The sequence below is a fragment of the Peromyscus maniculatus genome, chromosome 1 (genome assembly GCF_049852395.1).
Source record: "Peromyscus maniculatus bairdii isolate BWxNUB_F1_BW_parent chromosome 1, HU_Pman_BW_mat_3.1, whole genome shotgun sequence".
Taxonomy (NCBI): domain Eukaryota; kingdom Metazoa; phylum Chordata; class Mammalia; order Rodentia; family Cricetidae; genus Peromyscus; species Peromyscus maniculatus.
Genome location: NC_134852.1, coordinates 18,903,121 through 18,922,638, shown reverse-complemented (window position 1 = coordinate 18,922,638; position 19,518 = coordinate 18,903,121). Strand labels below are relative to the sequence as shown.

At 41.0% G+C, this 19,518-nt stretch overlaps 1 protein-coding gene across 2 annotated transcripts; it reads right to left on the bottom strand.

Annotated features, from left to right (window-relative positions):
* Positions 1 to 3,987: 3,987 nt before the first annotated feature.
* LOC102907919 (zinc finger and SCAN domain containing protein 4C) lies at positions 3,988 to 18,951 on the bottom strand. Of its 2 annotated transcripts, none has more exons than XM_076571031.1 (5): positions 18,810 to 18,951; positions 15,077 to 15,216; positions 8,164 to 8,654; positions 5,324 to 5,483; positions 3,988 to 5,240 (listed from the first exon to the last, which is right to left on the bottom strand). In XM_076571031.1, the coding sequence occupies exons 3-5, from the start codon at positions 8,557 to 8,559 to the stop codon at positions 4,261 to 4,263; spliced, it is 1,536 nt and encodes a 511-aa protein (XP_076427146.1). In that variant the 5' UTR covers positions 8,560 to 8,654; positions 15,077 to 15,216; positions 18,810 to 18,951; the 3' UTR covers positions 3,988 to 4,260. The 2 variants fall into 2 exon arrangements, with proteins under 2 accessions (XP_076427146.1, XP_076427154.1); XM_076571039.1 differs by having other exon boundaries at positions 15,077 to 15,253; positions 18,810 to 18,945.
* Between the last annotated feature and the right edge of the window lie 567 nt (positions 18,952 to 19,518).

The following is a 19,518-nucleotide window of genomic DNA, read 5'->3' as shown; positions in this document are numbered from 1 at the left end:
TTTCCACAGCTGTCAGTCCAGAGTCTGTGAGCTCACACTAGCTCAGGTCAGCTGTCTCTGTGGGTTTCTCCATCATGATCCTGACCCCCCCCCTGCTCATATGATCCCTTCTCCCTTTCTTCAACTGATCTCCAGAAGCTCAGTCAAGTGCTTGGCTGTGGATCACTGCATCTGATTCCATCAGTTACTGGACGTAGGTTCTATGATGACAATTATGGTAGTCACTAATCTGATTATAGGGGAAGGCCAGTTCAGGTGCCCTCTCCACAGCTGCTAGGAATCTTAGTTGGCATCATCCTTGTGTATTCCTGGGAGTATTCCTAGCACCAGGTTTCTCCCTTACCCCTTAATGGCTCCTTCTGTCAAGATATCACTTTTATTGCTCTCCCTCTCCTGCCCTCCCCCAACTCATATATATATATATTCCTAAAACATGATGAAATTTAATTTTTTTTTTCTTTTTTCAGAGCTGAGGACCAGACCCAGAGCCTTGCACTTGCTCTTGTCCCCAACCCCGGAACATTTTTCTTAATGATCTTTGTCCATGAAAAAAAGTATCTCTTCCAAAAGATAGCTACCTGGGGAATAGAGAGGTTTCTCAGGAATCAAAGGAGCTTGTTGCTCTTGCAGAGAATCCAGTTGAATTCCCAGCACCCACTTAGGGGATAACAGCCATCCCAGGTGATCCTATGCCTTCTTCTCATTCCATGGACACTAGGCTTATATGTGATGCATATACATGTATATAAGAAAAATACTCATACACATAAAAGAAAATATTTAAAAAAAACAATAACTACATAGTCAAAAGACAGCTTTCTTCTGAGTTCAGTCAGCAATTACATTCAGGATTCTGATGCATGTGAGTTGTTTAAATCACAGAAATTTCTTTTTCCTGTGCTATCTGCTCAGGGAGAAGGAAGATGGGTGTGCCTATAAACCGCACCATGCTAATTAATGAAGAAATTCCTCCTTTAAAGAAATTGCACATGGATTCTTCTGCAGAATTAAAAAAGAAGATATCCATACGAGTATTTCTTACTTATGCACATGAAAAGCTTTCTTTATACACTTCAAAATTTCCTTTAGGTAACATTGTTACTGAATTAGTTAAACTATTCTAAGAATTGAGAATGTCTCTACTTAGGATCTGAAGCCAAGGTTTTTTAATGAACATTATGGGTGGAAAAAAAGAAAAAGAAACAGATATTACAGCCTTAACAATGTGTACTATAAAGGGAAAGTCTGGCTACGTAAGAAATCATATTTGCAAAGTCTATAGAGAATGTGGGCTTTCCACCTAGCAGGAAGCAGCCTCCACTTGCAATGAGCTGCCTCCTTATATCAGGAAGCAGCCTCCACAGAGCAGGAAGTGACACCTATTGCACATGAACGTCTTTCTAGGGTCTCACTTTGAAAACTAGAAAGAGAACCAATGTGCCCTACCCCATCTATTTCTTCACTCCGTTGTTTCCAGTCTCTTGATATGAAAGGAAAAATCAACTAGTGTAGACTGAAACACCATTTTGTGTCCTGTGCTGAATGGCTCAGTCTATCCTGTGATTGTGGTGTGGGAGACCAGCTGGGAGTACACTTGAGGAGTGAGGGATAAGAGATAGAGATAGAAGAGTAGAGGGGAGAGAAACAGAAACACAGGATAGCCTCGGGAGGGCCTGGATCCTTATCCACTGGCCCCTTCTGTCTCTTCTCAAGGCCTATTTATAGGAATGCCAAGGGGTGGAGCAAAAGACTTCCCCTCAGCACAGCCAAGGACAGACCCTTTCCAATCACCTGGTGACCATGCACATGGTCAAGCCACCCTCTAATGCAGCTCTACTGGGTAAAGCAAACTCAGATCTCACTAGGAAACCTTTGTGGGCCTCTACATTGTGATTAGATTCTGCATTGCTACTTAATAAATTTATTGTTTTCTAGTCTCTTTCCAAAAGACCAGTTGTTATTTTCATAGCAAGTTTGTGTCTTTAACATCATCTACTTGAAGGATTGAGAATTACTTTCAAATTACTTTTCCTCAATATTATCTTGGAGTAAAAATAAGAACAAGTTACACAAGCAAATTCACAAAAGCAATCAGAAAGAGTGGGGAGAAACCTTTTTTCCATGAGTCCTTGGAGGGCTCAGTTTATTCCAGGAACAAGCTCTAGCCTGTGTTGGAGAAGACATGGACATTCAAAGCTGTGTTGCTAATGGTGGTTTAGTGAGTAAATCCAAACCACAAATTGACAACTACATATATACATGCAGGTAAATCATTCATGCTGTGAAAGAAACGCCAAACACTGCAGAACAGTTTCCAAAAGGAAAATGAAATCCCTCCTGTTTGCTGAGATGCTTTTATTTCATTGTGAAAAACAGCAAACGTGGTAAGTCTAGAATAAGCAAATTCTTCTCGCAACAAGAACTGCACAGAGCATAAATACATAACTTGTAGTTTTCAAGTTGTGGGGGAGTCACAAGGCAGATATCAGGGTATTCCTATGCCACCATTTAAGCATTTCTACATGGATAACCTCCTCTTTAGCTGTTTAGTACCACTATACTGTAGAAGTGAACTGATAGTGAATCCAAGGCAACCAGTCTAAGCCCATTACCTCCATCTTCATAGTATATTCCTTTTCTCCAACTTTCTTCTTCAGTATAGGCCCCTTCCCTTCTTACTGTCATTGTGGAATCACTTATGGGAAAACTTTTGCCCTTTTGGTATCTCCCTGTGGATAACATTGCATCTCACAGCTTCCATCCCTAAGCATTTCCACCTATTTAGTTGTTAGTATTTGGAGTATATTTCAAAAATCTTAAAGGGGCCACAGAAATGGCTCAGCATGTAACAGCCCTTGCCCCCTAATGTGAGATCTCAATTCTATCAGAAAGATCCTCAAAGGGAAAAGGAGAAAATCAATTCCCAAACAGTGAACTGGGTAAGGGGAAACCTCTATGGAACACTCTCAGCTTCTGATATTTGTTTCTTCCAAAACGACTGCACTGTCCTCTTCCATAACCTATATTCTTGAATTTTAATAAATATCCCATGGATGGGAAGCTATTTCAGTGGATAAAGGTACTTAATGCAGATATCCAGTGTTTCAAGTTTAAAACTCAGATCCAAGGGTTGGACAGATGGCTCAGAGGTGAAGAGCCTTTATTGCTTTTGCAGATGACCGAGGTTCAGTTTCAAGCACCTACATACCAGCTCACAATTGTTGTTGGTCCAGATCCAGGGGATCTGATGCCCTCCCCCCCACCCTGCCACCCATTTATGAGAGCTCCTTCACACATGTGGTGTGCATATTTACATTCAGGCACACACACATAAAACAAATTTTTGAAGGGCAGATCCTGTAGCTGTAAGTATTCTCAGGTCCCTCACAACCCCACATTCCCACATTCCTTCAGTCCCACCCAGCCCCACGGTCCCTCAGCCACTTATAAAATAATCATCCAGAGGTTTAATATTAATTACCAATTGTATGGTCTATGGCAGGTTTCTTGCTAGCTAGCTCTTATAACTCACTTCTATTAATCTATAAGTTACCACGTGGCTATGGCATTACTGGTCTGCTGGCATCTTGCTGCTGCTTCAGCGGTGGCAGATGGTATCTCTCTCCTCTTTCTTCTCTCTGTATATCTGCTTGGATTTCCCACCTGCCTCTAAGCTGCCTTGGCATAGGCCAATGCAGTTTTATTTCTCAACCAATCAGAGAAAACACATGTTCACAGCTTACAGAAAGATATCCCATAGCAAGATCCAGTAGCAGAGACATCTGTATCATCTTGCTAAGAAGTCTGGAGAATGAAGACAAGGATCTCTATGAGATTCAGGCCACTTAACCTGTGGTTCAAGCTTTTGAAAAAGAGAGACTCTGTTTCAAATATGGTGGAAAGTAAGGCCCAAAATCCCTACAAAAAGGCACCAACATAGGACACACACTCACACACACACAAAACATAACACACAGGAGAAACACAGAAGCATCAACATTTATTTGCTAATGGGAAATAAGATATCAGCCAATATTTAGGCATTTGGAAAACAGTGAACAAACTGACCAACTACTCATCTTCTTTACCCTCTAACGAAAGCAGGATAGAAATAGAACAATAGGTGGAAAGAACAGTCCTTCAAGATAAATGAACCAACTTCACTGGCCAAGTGGTATTTAGAAGCGACATGATTCTTCATGTGCAGATGAAACTCTGAGGCAGAAGCCCTGCTAGCTTCTGTTGAGGAAGGTAACAGTTTTAGTTATATTTGTGGTAATTCCTCAGGTGACGGTGGTATGTGGATGACTGGCGGAAGCGATGGTAACACAGGGAGCAGGTGTAGGGCTTCTCTCCTGTGTGAATCCTCTCATGAGCCTGCAGGTTGGTCTTGTGGCTGAAGGACCTTCCACAAGTGCTACATGGGAAAGGTTTCTCTGGCATATGGATGACCTCATGATTTCGGAGGTCTGAGACTTGGTAGAAGGCTTTCAGACAGTGGGTACAGACAAATGACCTCTCCTTCCTGTGCTTTTTCTGGTGGACTGAGAGGTTACAAGGATATTTGAAGGTCCTGGAACATTCCTCACATTTGTATGGTTTGAGATCAATGTGGAGTCTTTCCTGGTGACTCTCACATACAGAATTTGCCTGGTTATTCTGGTAAAGGGGAACAGGCTCAGAAGTACACTGCTCTGGCCTGGAGAGGAACCCTGGTACCCCCATATGGATATTTTCAGAAGAATGGGGTGTTGGAGACATTTCCTGGGACTCACATGTGCCCCAAATTGCTCTTCTGGGATCCCAGAGAACTCCATAAGAAACACCTCCCTCTTTAGGCTCAGGATACTGTCCTCTCTGGATAATGAGAAGGGAATCCATATCATTTTTGAGATTGCTAATACCACTATTTACATCAGTGTTGATCAAGAATGTATTGCGGCCATCTCCATTGTCTTCAGACTGGGCTGTTCTGGAGAGAGACACTGCTTGTACCTCCATAGGGATATGTTTATAAGCAGGTGCCCTCAGGGGCTCTGCCTGGTACCTGGAGGTGCCTTGACTTGCTCTTCTGGAATCCTGAGGAACTCCATAAGAAACACCTCCCTCTTCAGGCTCAAGATACTGCCCTGTCTGGATAATGAGAAGGGAGTCCATCTCATTTCTGGGACTACTAACACCATTCTTTACTTCAGGATTATTCAAGAAAGTGCTTCGGCCATCTTCACTGTTTTCATATCCTGTGGAAATAAGAGTCTATGAAACTGTGCCCAGAAAGGGGTCCTCACACAACACCCCTCTTCTCTCCAGGTTCCCTACTAACCTGTTGCCAGCAACATGTCTTGGGGGATAGGCAAGGGTGTTCCTGCATTTGCTTGTGTTGTAGTTGTTGCTGATTGCTGCTGTTTCAAAAGCTTGATGACTTCTTTTAAGGTCATTCTCTCTGAAAAGAGGGCTTCCTGCCCATGCATGGAGACATGGACCTGTAAACAAAGTCAGATGATCACTGTCAGGGATTCTGTGGATTACAGAAAAAAACCTCCCCTCCACTTGCTTTCACAGGATCCCTGTACTATTGGTTAGCTCATTTGTGTATTCCAAATCTGTTCTCTAAAGTCACTATTTTTGCAAGTGCTTGAGTCACTATCTCTAGGGAAAAAACAAAGTTAGGTCCTTGAGGTATGGCTACAATATTTTCTTTAGCTGATCAGCACACTAAAGGAGGATCAGATGAAGTTAGGCCAATCTGGAAACAGGAACTGGCCTCTTAAAGAAAGACTGTGCATTCTTCTGGGGATTATCCCCCAACCCATATTCACACCAAGGATATTTCAATTATTACCAAATGGCTGTCTTGGGGGAAAGAAAGTCTGGCCCTAAATTCCTTGAGTGGTCTCTCATTTCTGGAGACCCTCTTAATTACCTTGATTAGAGCTATGTGTCTGTTCCAATAAAGCCAGTCTTTTTTTTTAAGTCTCTATGGCTGGAATTTCACAGTTCCTCATCAATCTGTAACTTCTTATTTTCAGTCTTTCAGTTGCTCCCTGGACTCTTGCTATCTTCCCTCATTCTCTGGTTCATGGCAAACTATTCCAGAGAAAGCGCCGCCACTTTAGCCTCCAGCCTCTGATCAGTAGCAGCCTAGCCTGACTCCACCTTAAGATTAGATGCTATCTTATAACAAGTTTGTTGTTGTTTTCTGTAAAACTTGAATTTGACTGTGAATTGACCCATTTTCTGAAATTTTACCTGTTCTGCAGTCTATACTCTGGCCATATCCTGACCTCCACCCTGATAAGATATTCTGCCAAATAAGTTTGAGATGTTCAGCCAAATTTCTATGCAAACAAAAAATCCCCCAACCCTTGGACTCCCCCCTACGCTTCAAGTTTTTTAAGCTGTATAAACCCCATTGTCTCCTGTGTTCCCTATTTCAGCCCTGTCTAACAGAAAACAAAGCTTGCTAAATTTAACCAAAAAAAATGGGTAACTGTCTTTACACTTGTTCAGTGGGATTAACAATAGGTAATTTTTTCTCCTATCTAGAATCCCCAGAAACTCAATTGTGATTCTGGATTACCTGACATTTTGGTGTCCTAGCCTCAGATTGACAATCGTTAAGTTCTCGCTTTGAACCTCATGACTCTTCCTTTACCACTTGGAGGAAGCTGAGGCTTTCACATCCCCCATCCCCAGCCATTAGTCTGTCTCTCCCTCTCCAACTGTCACTTCCTTTTGCTGTGTGAACGGTCTTTATTTCCAGCAACTACAATTTCTTGTCCCTCCCTAGGCAACCACCTTTGCCCAAAGATACCCTTTAAAAAAGCTATAATTTGGGGGCTTTTTGTTTATTTATTAATGAGTCCATAACAGAACTAACACCTGTCTGAATCAAGTTCAACACATACATTATCTCTATAAGTTGCACATTGCCTCTGCTCTTAGGAACATGACTGGACCACTAGGGCAGCAGTTTACTTGGAATTAAGTTTCAATCATGAGATTCTCAATTTAAAACCGAGTGTAAGTGTGAAACTGTGAATAAAACAAACTGTGAAATGTGAACTTGTTTACAGAGTAAACAGATGACAGGGGGTGGTGGTTGACACCTTTAATCCAGCACTAGAGAAGAGGGCCAGCAGGGGCTACATTAGGAAACTATGCCTCAAATTGAGAAAAATAAATAAAATAATTTTAATTTTTAAAATTAATTAAAAAAAACTGACCAAACAATCAAATTGATATCAAAACAAACAAACAAACAAACAAAAAACTAAAACACTAAGTGATTTGTACAATGACTTCCAGGAATGTGTGTAAGGGGTATTTGAAAAATTTCTCCACCTAGACCATTTCCATCAGTGACTTAGAATTATGCAAATCTATACTTTGAAATATGAGCCAATGTAATTACATGTATGTTAAGTCTTTCTGAACTTCAAATTTTGCACTTAAGCACCATTATTCATTTGTCAAGGCATTTTTTATGGGTGTGTCAGTGTTGTGTATACAGGTAAGAGCAACGAGAGCCATATTTTTTTTTCCTAGACAGGGTTTCTCTATGTAGTTTTGGTGCCCGTCCTGGATCTCACTCTGTAGACCTGGCTGGCCTCAGACTCACAGAGATCCTCCTGGCTCTGCCTCCTGAGTGCTGGGATTAAAGGCACGAGCCACCACTGCCTGGCAAGAGCCATATTTCAACATCAGAAACCTTATTCTTACATTTCTGCCACTCCAGTATTTTAGACAGGGGATCTTCTGACAGACAGTAACATACATGGAAAGCCAAGCAACCACTTCAATCCCCCGTTTCTGCTCCCCAGGTCTGGGGATCGCAGACTCATGACATCTCCTCTAAAGCCTTAAAGGCTCTGCTCAAATGTCAACTCGCCAGTCTCTCTATCACAATGTAAATTAATTAAGTTTAATTATGACTCTACACAATGGATGCATTCCTTTCTGCTTTATTCATGCTAATTCAGAGCACTGAATATTCTCTCTTGTAACAATTTCAGAGAGAGAACAATCTCACTAATAACAAAAATAATAAATAAATAAATAAATAACAAAAAATTCACTAATAACACCTTCTCCTAATTTATTCCAAAATGCAAATGAGAGTCTTTCCTCCCAGCCTAGCCACCTCTTACCCCACTTACTTACCATCACAGGAGGCTTCAAGCACTCATCAGTCAGACCCTCCATGAATCTCCTCATGTTTCTGCCACTTGACTCCCATTTCTGTTTCAAGGCAAACTTGTCCTTGCAGTGCCCAGTGAGGACAAACTGCCTCAAGACTAGGTTAGAAATCATCTGCTCCTTGCTCTGCTGTTCTGGCTGCAACCAGGAGGTAAACCACTCCCAGAGTATTTGCAGCTCCTGCTTTGCACGGGAGCCACTGTCAACTGGGGGAAAGTTGGGCTGGGCAATTGAAGAGTTAGAGATGTCCTCTCCAGACTGCACAGAGGAACCCTGCATTGAAATAAACTCTAGGTTGTCCATTTCAGTATAGTTTTTTGGTGACCAGGGCTTAAAGGATTCTCTGATCTGTGAAGCCATTCTGGTCAGGATTCTCAGAGAGATTCAACTACAGTAGTTTGGTATCTGGCTTGGGACATGAGGATCTGCTCCAACAATTAGTGGATATGTAAAAGCTGCAAGTTCAAAAGGAGAAGAGACAATTAAATTAAAAAAAATCAACTGGGAGTTCTGTTACTGCAGGTTTCATAACAGTAAATACTTCATCCTAGTCCTACACAAATGCTTCCAGAGAACAGACCAAAGAGTAGCTGTAAGGTGGAACAATACAGGACTCCATAGGGGATAAAATCCTATGTTGAGGATGGGAAGATGTACCATAAGAACACAGCAAGTTGTGCAGAAGCTCAGGGTTATCTGTTCCTCCCTTGCAAATGGTGGCAGGTGCCGTGTGTCTGGCCCCATGCTCTACCTCATCTGAGATTCTATCCAAGCTGTCCTCCTTTTTAGTGCCAGGCTTCAGTGACTCAATCTGTGATGCTGATAGGTTTGAGAATGTGATTAGATCACACCTCCTGTGTCTTGGTGCAGCAGCTCACAACTTTCTCCCCATTACTCTTGAAATACAGCGGGAGGGTTGACAGTCTCAGCACAGCCTAGTAGCCTAGGAAGACCAAGGTCAGCTTGGCTTAATGTGAACACATGATGCATAACTAGAACAGCAGAAACAAGTAAGCAAGCCAACAGGGGAAAGACACATTTCCCACTGATTGAATCAGACATGGATCCTACCTCAGCCCCAGCTCTGCATTTCTAAGGCAATGGTTGAGGCTTTCATGGAAGGGGAACACATTCTAAGCAAGCATAGCAAGTCACTGTAGTGAAAGGGGACAATACCACACTGAGAGGGAGTATCAACACTGGTATTTATTTCCCATGACATCTGATCCTGTGTTCTCACATTGGCTCAATCCAAATGCAGTGGTGAACAAGGTAAAATCCTTAGCAGTGGACTGAGACAGAGGGCAAGAGGTGCTCAGGAGGTGTCTGAAACACAACACAGAAAAGACAGAGACTAAACAGGGTTCCTCTCTGTAGGCAGAGAGGGGCTTACATTTATTGGGTGGAAACGTAAGATGTTTGGTAGACATGATATGAGAACTAGTCTGTGGAGGAAATAAAATGCTGTGGCCAAATAATGAGAAGGATTTTGTTGTGTCTTCTTTGTTGTATGTGTGTGTGTGTGTGTGTGTGTGTGTGTGTGCGCGCGCGCGTGCGTGCATGTGTGCTTATTTTGCAAAAGGGTGTCGTCTAGTCTAATCTGCTCAGAAACTCACTAAGAAATTGAGAATGCAATCCTATGGCTTCTCTCTCCCCTTTGATGGGGTTCCATAGCTGCCTCAGTATTTCAAGCATCATTGTTTGCTGGTCTGTTTGTCTTTGTTTTTTTCTGATACAGTGTTTCTCTATGTAGCACTAGCTGTCCTGGAATTCCCTATCTAGACCATCCTGGCCTGGAACTTACAGAGATCCACATGCTTCTGTCTCTTCAATGCTGAGATTAAAAGCATGTGCTACCACTACTGGATTTCTCCAAGCATTCCAATAGTTAGGTTGAATTCTATGCCTTGAAATTCACGAGTTGAGATCATGATATCAAAATTGTAGTTAACCTCAGCACAAAAGTCAAAACCCTAAATGCCATCATCCTAAAGAAAGATGGAAGTCAAGTAATGAAAAATTCTGAAGTCTAAAGTCTCTTAAACTGCACTACTGAGAAATGTGAATGTTAAAACTTCACTGTAAAAATCATCATTTGTCTGTATTGATATTCATTCTTGTTGGTGAAATTCTGGATTTTAATACGTTAAAGAAACACTGATCAGGGGACACATTCATATGAAAATATTTGATTTCATGAGGATAAGAACACTCATGCTGGACACAACCAGACCCCAGGAACCCCCACCCTTTGCAGCCCCAGTTGCTGGCCAGCAGGGAACACTCCTGTGGGCAGGATCCCCCATCAAAATCCCCCATGAGATCGTGCAATCTACAAGACCCATGCCCTACCCCAAACCTACCCATCCTTTCCTGAAACACAGAATCCCCCAGCTCTCATTGGACCAAGAGCTCTCAATGGACCAAGAGAGACTTCTTAAGACACAGAATCCACCAGCTCTCATTGGACCAAGAGCACTGATAGACCCAAGAGCAGCTCCCTGAGACACAGAATCCACCAGCTTCAATTAGACCAAGAGTTAAGACTACACCCAGAGTGGCCCCTGAGAAACAGACACAGCAAGCACAGACTGGACCAAGAGCAGCTCACTCACAGAGGCACCTCTTGCACCTATTGGAGGAAGAGATGGGTAGACACCAATGCAAAAATACATAAAACAACAAAGAGCAATACGGCATTGCCAGAACCTACCAGTTCTACAATAGCAAAACCTGAACATCACAACGAAGAAGAAGCAGAAGAAAGTGACCTTAAAAATAACTTTAGGAAGATGACAAAGGCCTTTAAAGAGGAAATGAAAATTTTACTTAAATAAATTGAGGAAAAGACAAACAAAAAATTGGAAGAAATCAAGAATCTCTTAAAGAAAGCCAAGAAAACCATGAAAAAGCGATTAAACCTGTGAAGGAAACAGTTGAAGACCAGAAAAGTGAAATAGAAACAACGAAGAAGATACAAACCAGTGGAATGCTGCAAAGAGAAAATCTGAGTAAACAAACAGGAACTACACAGATGTAAGCATAACCAACAGAATATAAGAGATGGAAGAGAGAATCTATGGTGTAGAGGATATACGAGAGAAAATAGATTCATCAGTCAAAGAAAATACCAAAGCCAAAAAAGTCATAACACAAAATGTCCACAAAATCTGGGACACCAGGAAAAGGCCAAACCTAAAAATAACAGAGATAGAAGAAGGAGAAAAATACTTACTCAAAGGCACAGAAAATATTTTCAACAAAACACAGAAGAAAAGTTTTACAACTTAAAGGAAATATCTATGAAGATACAAGAAGCTTATAAAACACCAAATAGATTAGACCCCCCCCAAAAAAGTCCCCTCACCAAATAATAATTAAACCACTAAACATACAGAATATAGAAAGAATATGAAGAGCAGCAAAGGAAAAAGGCACAGTGACGTATAAAGGCAGACCCATCAGAATAACACCTGACTTCTCAATGCAGACTTTGAAAGCCAGAAGTTCCTAGACAGCTGCAATGCAGACACTGACTAATATACCCAGCAAAACTTTCAATCACTATACAGAGTGAACAAGACATTCCAAGACAAAACCAGATTTAAACACTACCTATCCACAAATCCAGCCCTACAGAAAGCACTAGAAGGAAAACTTCCACTTACAGAAGTCAGATTGAACCATGAAAACACAGTCAATGATAACCCCACAGCAGCAAATCTTGAAGGGAAATACACATTTACCACTAAAAGATAACAGGAATTGAAAATCACTGGTCATTAATATCCCTTAATATCAATGGACTCAATTTGCCTATAAAAAGACACAGGCTAACAGAACGGATACAAAAACAGCATCCATCCTTCTGCTGCACACAAGAAACATACCTCAACTTCAAAGACAAAACACTACCTCAGAGTAAAAGGCTAGGAAAAGACTTTCCAATCAAATGGACTTAAGAAGCAAGCTGGTGTAGCTATCCTAATATCTAACAAAATAGACTTCAAACTAAAATTAATCAAAAGAGATCAGGAAGCACATTACATATTCATCACAGGAAAAATCCACCAAGTTGAAGTCTCAACTCTGAACACTTATGCCCCAAATACAAGAGCACCCACATATGTAAAAGAAACATTACTAAAGTTTAGATCACACATCAAACCCCACACAATAGTGGGAGACTTCAACACCCCACTCTCACCAATGGATAGACCTGCCAGATTGAAACTTAACAGAAAAATAAGGGATCTAACAGATGCTATGATTCAAATGGCCTTAATTCCCATTAAGAAATTAACAAAATAACAAATAAGAATATAACATTCTTATTTAATTCCATTAAGGAATTAAAAAAAATAACAAAAAAGAATATATTGTTTTTCTCAGCACCCCATGGAACCTTCTCTGAATCAACCATATACTTTGTCACAAAGCAAATCTCAACAGCTACAAAAAATTTGGAATAACCTCCTATATTTTATCAGACCATCATGACTTAATGTTAGATTTCAACAATAACAAAAATAACAGAAAGTCTACAATCTCATGGAAACTGAATAATGCCCAACTGAATCACCAATAGGTCAAGGAAGAAATAAAGAAAGAAATTAAAGACTTCCTAGAGATCAATGAAAATGAATGTACTACATACCCAAACTAATGGAATCCTATGAAAGCAGTGCTAAGAGGAAAATTCATAGCTCTAAATGCACACATAAAGAAGTTAAAGAAATCTCACACAAGTAACTTAACAACACACCTAAAAGCTTTAGAACAAAAAGAAGCAAAGTCACAAAGGAGGAACAGATGCCAGGAAATGATCAAATTGAGAGCTGAAATCTATAAAATAGAAATAAAGAGAACAATACAAAAAAATCAATGAAACAGAGTTGGTTCTTTGAGAAAATAAACAAGAGAGACAAGCCCTTATCCAAACTAACCAAAAGGCAGATAGAATATCCAAATTAACAAAATCAGAAATGAAAAGGGATACATAACAACAAACAATGAGGAATTCCAAAGAATCATCAGGTCATTTTCAAAAACCTCTATTCCACAAAATTGGAAAATGTAAAAGAAATGGACGATTTTCTGGATAGGTACACCATACTAAAATTAAATCAAAGCCAGGTAAACAATTTAAACAGACCTATAAACCCTAAGGATTTAGAAACCATCATTAAAAGTCTCCCAACAACAAAAAAAAAGCTCTGGACCAGATGATTTCAGTGCAGAATTTTCTCAGAATTTCAAAGAGCTAATACCAATACTCTTCAAATTGTTCCACACAATAGAAACAGAAGAAACATTTTTATGAAACCACACAAAGATGAAACAAAGAAAGAGAATTACAGACCAATCTCCCTCATGAACACTGATGCAAAAAAACCCCAAAAAAACCAAAAACAAAAAAGAAAACCTCAATATTGTACTGACAAACTGAATCTAAGAACACATACAAAAATTATACACCACAATCAAGTAGGCTTCAACCCAGAGATACAAGGATGGTTCAACATATGAAAATCTGTCAATATAATACACCATATAAACAAAATGTAAGAAAAAACCCACATGATCATCTCATTAGATGCTAAAAAAGCTTTTCACAAAATCCAACACCCCCTTCATGATAAAGGTTCTAAAGAGATCAAAAATACAAGTGCCATACCTAAACATAACAAAGGCAATTTACAGCAAGGCGCCAGACAACATCAAACTAAATGGAGAGAAACTCAAAGTGATTCTACTACAATCAGGAACAACACAAGGCTGTCCACTCTCCCCATATATATTCAATATAGTACTTGAAGATCTATCTATAGCAATAACACAACAACGAAAGGAGATCAAGGGGATATAAATTGGTAAGGAAGAAGTCAAACTTTCACTATTTGCAGATGATATGATAGTATACATAAGTGATGCCAAAAATTCTACCAGGGAACTCCTATAGCTGATAAACTCCTTCAGTAAGTCAGCAGGATACAAAGTTAACTCAAAAAGAAAAAAATCAGTAATCTTCCTATAAGATAAATGGGTTGAGAAAGAAATCATGATATACATCACCCTTTTCAATAGCCACAAATAATATAAAATACCTTGGGGTAACTCTAACTAAGCAAGTGAAAGACCTGTGTGACAAGAACTTTAAGTCTCTGAAGAAAGAAACTGAAGAAGGTATCAGAAAATGGAAAGATCTCTTATGCTCATGGATAGGTAGGGTTAACATAGTAAAAATGGTAATTTTACCAAAAGAAATCTACAGATTCAATGAAATCCCCATCAAAATCCCAACACAATTCTTCACAGACCTGGAAAGAATGATACTCAACTTGATGTGGAAAAACAAAAAATCCAGGTTAGCTAAAACAATCCTGTACAATAAAGCCACCTCTGAAGGCATCACCATCCCTGACATCAAGCTCTACTATAGTGCTAAAGTAATAAAAACAGCTTGATTGGAATAAAAACCAGCATGTGGACTGATGGAATCAAACTGAAGATCCTGACATTAATCTACACACCAATGAACACCTGATTTTTGAGAAAGAAGCCAAAACTGTACAATGGAAAAAAGAAAGCATCTTCAACAAATGGTGCTGGTATAACTGGATGTCAACACATAGAAGACTCCAAGTAGATCCATATCTATCACCATGCACAAAACTCGAGTCCAAGTGGATCAAAGACCTCAATATAAAACCAGTTACATTGAACTTGATAGAAGAGAAAGTAGGAAGTAGTCTTGAACGCATTGGCACAGGACTACTACTTCCTAAATATAATACCAGTTGCACAGACACTGAGAGCAACAAATAATAAATTAATAAACAATTAATAAATGAAATGGGTACCTGAGCTGGCTTACCCCAGTAATCCAATTGGTTAATACCCTCAGTGTCATCACAGAGCCTTCATCCAGTAACTGATGGAAGCAGATGCAGAGATCCACAGCCAAACACCAGGGCGGAGCTCCAGGAGTCCAGTCCAAAAGAGAGAAGAGGGTTTCTATGTGCAAGGGGCATCAAGATCAGGATGGGAAAACCTACAGAGATGACCAAATCAAACTAGTAGGGACTCATGAAATTGAGATGAACACCTGTGGAGCCTCCAGGAGACTGAACTAGGCCCTCTGCATAAGCAAGCCAGTTTGTGTAGCTTGATCTGCTTAAGAGGACCCCTGGCTGTAAGATCAGGATCCATTCCTGGTGCATGCACAGGCTTTTGGAGCCCACTCCCTATGGTGGGACACCTCAAACAGCCTTGATGTGGGGGAGGGGCTTGAACTTGTCTCTACTGAATGTACCAGGCTCTGCTGATTCGGAGGCCTTACCTTCTTGTAGGAGGGAATGGAGGGGGGAGGTTGTTGGGGGAGGGGAGGTTGGAGGGAAGGGAGGAGGAAAGAGGGGGATTTGTGATTGGTTTGTAAAATGAATAATTTTTTTTTAATTAAAAAGAAACACTCATGCCACAGTGTATCACCATGTTCTTCCTGCCAATTCGTTTTTTGTCTGTGTGAGTGTGTGGAATTGATTTCCACTCACCCAGAGCAGCACACAATCATGACACAGGAGAGCTGGAATTGAAAAACTAACATTTTTGTACACAGATTTCAAACCATAGAGAAAAGAGCCCTTTGGTTCTCAACTCTTACATCCCAGGTTGACTCTGAACATGGTATGAAGTTAAAGATGACCTTGAGCTTCTGATACTGGAGCCTCCATCTCCAAGTGCTGGTCTTGCAGGTGAGAGGGAGTCCTAGGGATCATGCAGTATGGGTATTAATCTGAGTAGTTTTGGAATATTAGGTAAGCACCCTACAAACTGAGTTTCAGCCTCAACTCTGTAAGAATTTTTGAAAGAGCAGAATGAAGTAGAAAACCAATGTGAATTAATCAGCTCAGCAGAGCTATGCTCTACTGAAAAAAAAAAAGTTGACCCATCTTCTAGGAAGGTCTGCAGAACCAGTTAATCCAACTGTAATTGGCCAGAATTATGGAATCTCTCCACAAGTGTACTTGGGCTGCCTATGTCTTTACTACCAGTTTGTGTGGGGGGGGTTGTTTCCTTTTTATTTAAATCTTTAAGTCATTTAAACCATATTTTTGTTTTCGTGTCAATTTAGCACACGTTTTTAGAGTTCTCCTGTGAGAAAATAAAAACAGGTTGAACACTGTTTTCCAAAGTTGAAAGTACTCACTCAGGATTCAGCTCTTCCTGTCTGCCTGATGTATACTAGTGAAACATTTAGAGATAAGAACACACCTCAGTGGTAGACATGTGCTTACCACATATGTAAGGGCCCTAGATCTGTGCTTTAGAATCAGTTCCTAAGCCCAACACACAGTGTAGGGTCAGAGGCATTCTGAGAATCCCCACTTCTCTTCTACAATTATCATTGAACATTAAGCCTGAGAAAAGGCTTAGCCAAGGGATAGAAACCACAGCAGATGTGCCCAGCATTGACAGTTGGAGTTAGTGAAAGCTGGATTTGGCATTTGGCCACACTTGGCCTCATTTATACGAACATTGACGATCACAGTACTGAAAATGAAGAGAAAATGGAGAGATAGGCTAGTTGAAAGCTGTTGACATGTGCCCACCATGCATAAGCAAAAACACACAACACAGTACCTGGGAAGTTCATATTAAAAACCTTCAGGGCCATCCTCTAAACAATTAACTCATTTTTAAATTTTTTGTAGTCATTTTAAATACCAACCACAGTTCCCTCTCCCTCCTGACCTCTCCCCCATTCCCCCACCTCTCCCTCACCCTGCCCACCCTCCATCCAAAATCAATGTGGAGCAAATCATCCCATCATATAGAATGGGCTTCAAAAAGCCAGCTCATGTACCAGGGATAGATCCTGGTCCCACTGCCAGGGATCCCTCAAACAGAACAGGCAACAAAACTGTTCCCCACACACAGAGGTCCTAGTTTGGTCCCACACAGGCTCCCCAGCTGTGGGTCTAGTGTCCATGTGATCCCACAACTTCAGATAATCTGTCTTGGTGGGTTTCCCCATCATGATCTTGACCCCCACCCCCACCCCCACCCCCACCCCCACCCCCCGTTCATAAAATCCCTCTTCCCTCTCTTCAACTGGACTCCTGGACTCTCTTAGAGGATGGTCAAACTGATAGCACTGCTATACTGTCTAAATTTACCTTTCCTGGGAGCAAAATTGATTTAGCACACATTTTTATAGCATTAATTTAATCATAAAGATATTTGATAAGAAAATTTAATTTCTCAAACAGGAAAATTCTCAAAAATTCTATTTGTGCTAGATACTAACTAGCATGTTAGAATAGATTTAGATACCTTAATCCCTCAGTCTCACTGGGCTTCACTTTTTGGCTATTTGATATCTGACTTTAGGTTCAAGCTTATGTAAATTATTAGCTTCAGTCAAATAAAATTGATAAAAGGCATATTTAAATTCTATAAGTGCCTAGCTAGCACACAGGACTCCATAAATATGAATAATTTTTATATTACAGTTAAAAATTTAAACAATCTTTTTTTGTTTGTTTGTTTTTTGAGACAGGGTTTCTCTTTGTAGCTTTGGAGGCTGTCCTGGAACTCGCTCCGTAGACCAGGCTGGCCTCGAACTCAGAGTGCTGAGATTAAAGGCATGCACCACCACTGCCCAGCTAAAAATTTAAACAATCTTAATTGTTGTTCCTGAAACCTCTTCTGATTTTTCTAAGTGGAGATAATTATAATAAATTACAATTATATGTGAAAAATAAATGAAATAAAAAATAAAATATAAAGAGAGGGAGGAGAAATTATGGGAGCAAGGGGCTCAGGATCATGATGGAAAAAAAACACAGAGATAGCTTAGCTAGTGGGAGCTCACTGACAGCTGGGGAGCCTGCATGGGACCGCACTTGGCCCTCTGAATGTGGGTGAAAGTTCCGTGGTTTGATGTGTTTGTGGGTCCCCCGGCAGGCAAGGGGGCCAGGATTTATCCTGGGTACACGAATGGGCCTTTTTTTTTTTTTGTTTTTCGAGACAGGGTTTCTCTGTGTAGCTTTGTGCCTGTCCTGGAACTCACTTGGTAGTCCAGGCTGGCCTCGAACTCACAGAGATCCACCTGGCTCTGCCTTCCGAGTGCTGGGATTAAAGGCGTGCACCGCCCGAATGGGCTTTTTAGAGCCCATTCCCTATAGTGCAATGCCTTAGTCATCTGTGATGCAGGGGGAGGGGCTTAGTTCAGTCCCAACTTGGTATGCCAGCCTGCATTGACTACCCAAGGGAGGCTTTACCGGTATGAGGAGTGGATGCGGATGGAATGGGGGAGGGGCGTGGGGGAGCGGGTGAAGGGGGAAGGGGGAAGGGGGAGGCACAGGGGTTGGTATGTAAAATAATAAAAAATAAAAAATAAAATCCCTGCAGGGACGGAGGACGTTCATCCCCGAGCAGTGTAACTGATTCACTTTTATTTAATTTTGAATTTCTGATTCCCTTGTCCATTCCTGAACTTAGGGTAGTTTGTGGGGAAATTAATGCGGTGGCATCATTAAGAAGTACCACACTGGAAGTGCTTGCAACCACCCTCAACCCTCTGTCCTTTGGGGGCTGCAACATACCGTCTAGAGAAGCCTGTCCCCACGCTGGAGCTGAAGAAGCCCTCTTAGGTGTTTTCCAGAAGTCTCGGGGTCTTTGTAAGGGGCCTGCAGCTGGGGATGAGAGTTGTAGCTGCCTGTTGCTTTTCCTGACTGACCTGGATGTAGCCTCCTTTGTTGCTGCCTCTGACTTCATAGAAGAGGTCCTGAAGGTCTGCTTTCTAGACAGGCAGGTGAAAGGGGCACTCTTGCTTGTCCAGCTTGCTAGCCTAGGTCCGCCACATCTGTGCCTCTGATCCTTCGAGAAGTCTAGCCTTACTTTAATCTTATTTCCATTTAAGTGTACAAGTGTTTTCTGTTGTAACACACATAAGGCCCCAACACACACACACACACACACACACACACACACACACACACACACACACACACACACACACACACACACCTAATGCTCTATTGTACTTTTTTTAAAAAATATTTTTGGGGAAAAAAACCTCTTCAGTTCAGGCTGACCTAGATCCCATGGTGATCCTTATGCCTCCACCTCCTAAATTTCTCCTGTCAAGATTTTTACAAAGGAAAAAAAAATCCCCCATGCCTATCAGCCTGTGCAAGAATTTCTGCAATATCAAAATGCCTTAAGACTGTCTAGAAAGGAATAAACAAGTTCTTCACACAGCAGAGCCGTGTAAACAGCTGCTTAAAGTCTATACAGCATCGTCAGGCAACC

Coding starts and splice junctions, on each gene's coding strand:
- LOC102907919 (XM_076571031.1), bottom strand. CDS start 8,559: ATGGCTTCACAGATCAGAGAATCCTTTAAGCCCTGGTCACCAAAAAAC. Junction 5,484..8,163: donor GCTTGAAGCCTCCTGTGATG/GTAAGTAAGTGG, acceptor CTTTGTTTACAG/GTCCATGTCTCCATGCATGG. Junction 5,241..5,323: donor AGACATGTTGCTGGCAACAG/GTTAGTAGGGAA, acceptor TTATTTCCACAG/GATATGAAAACAGTGAAGAT.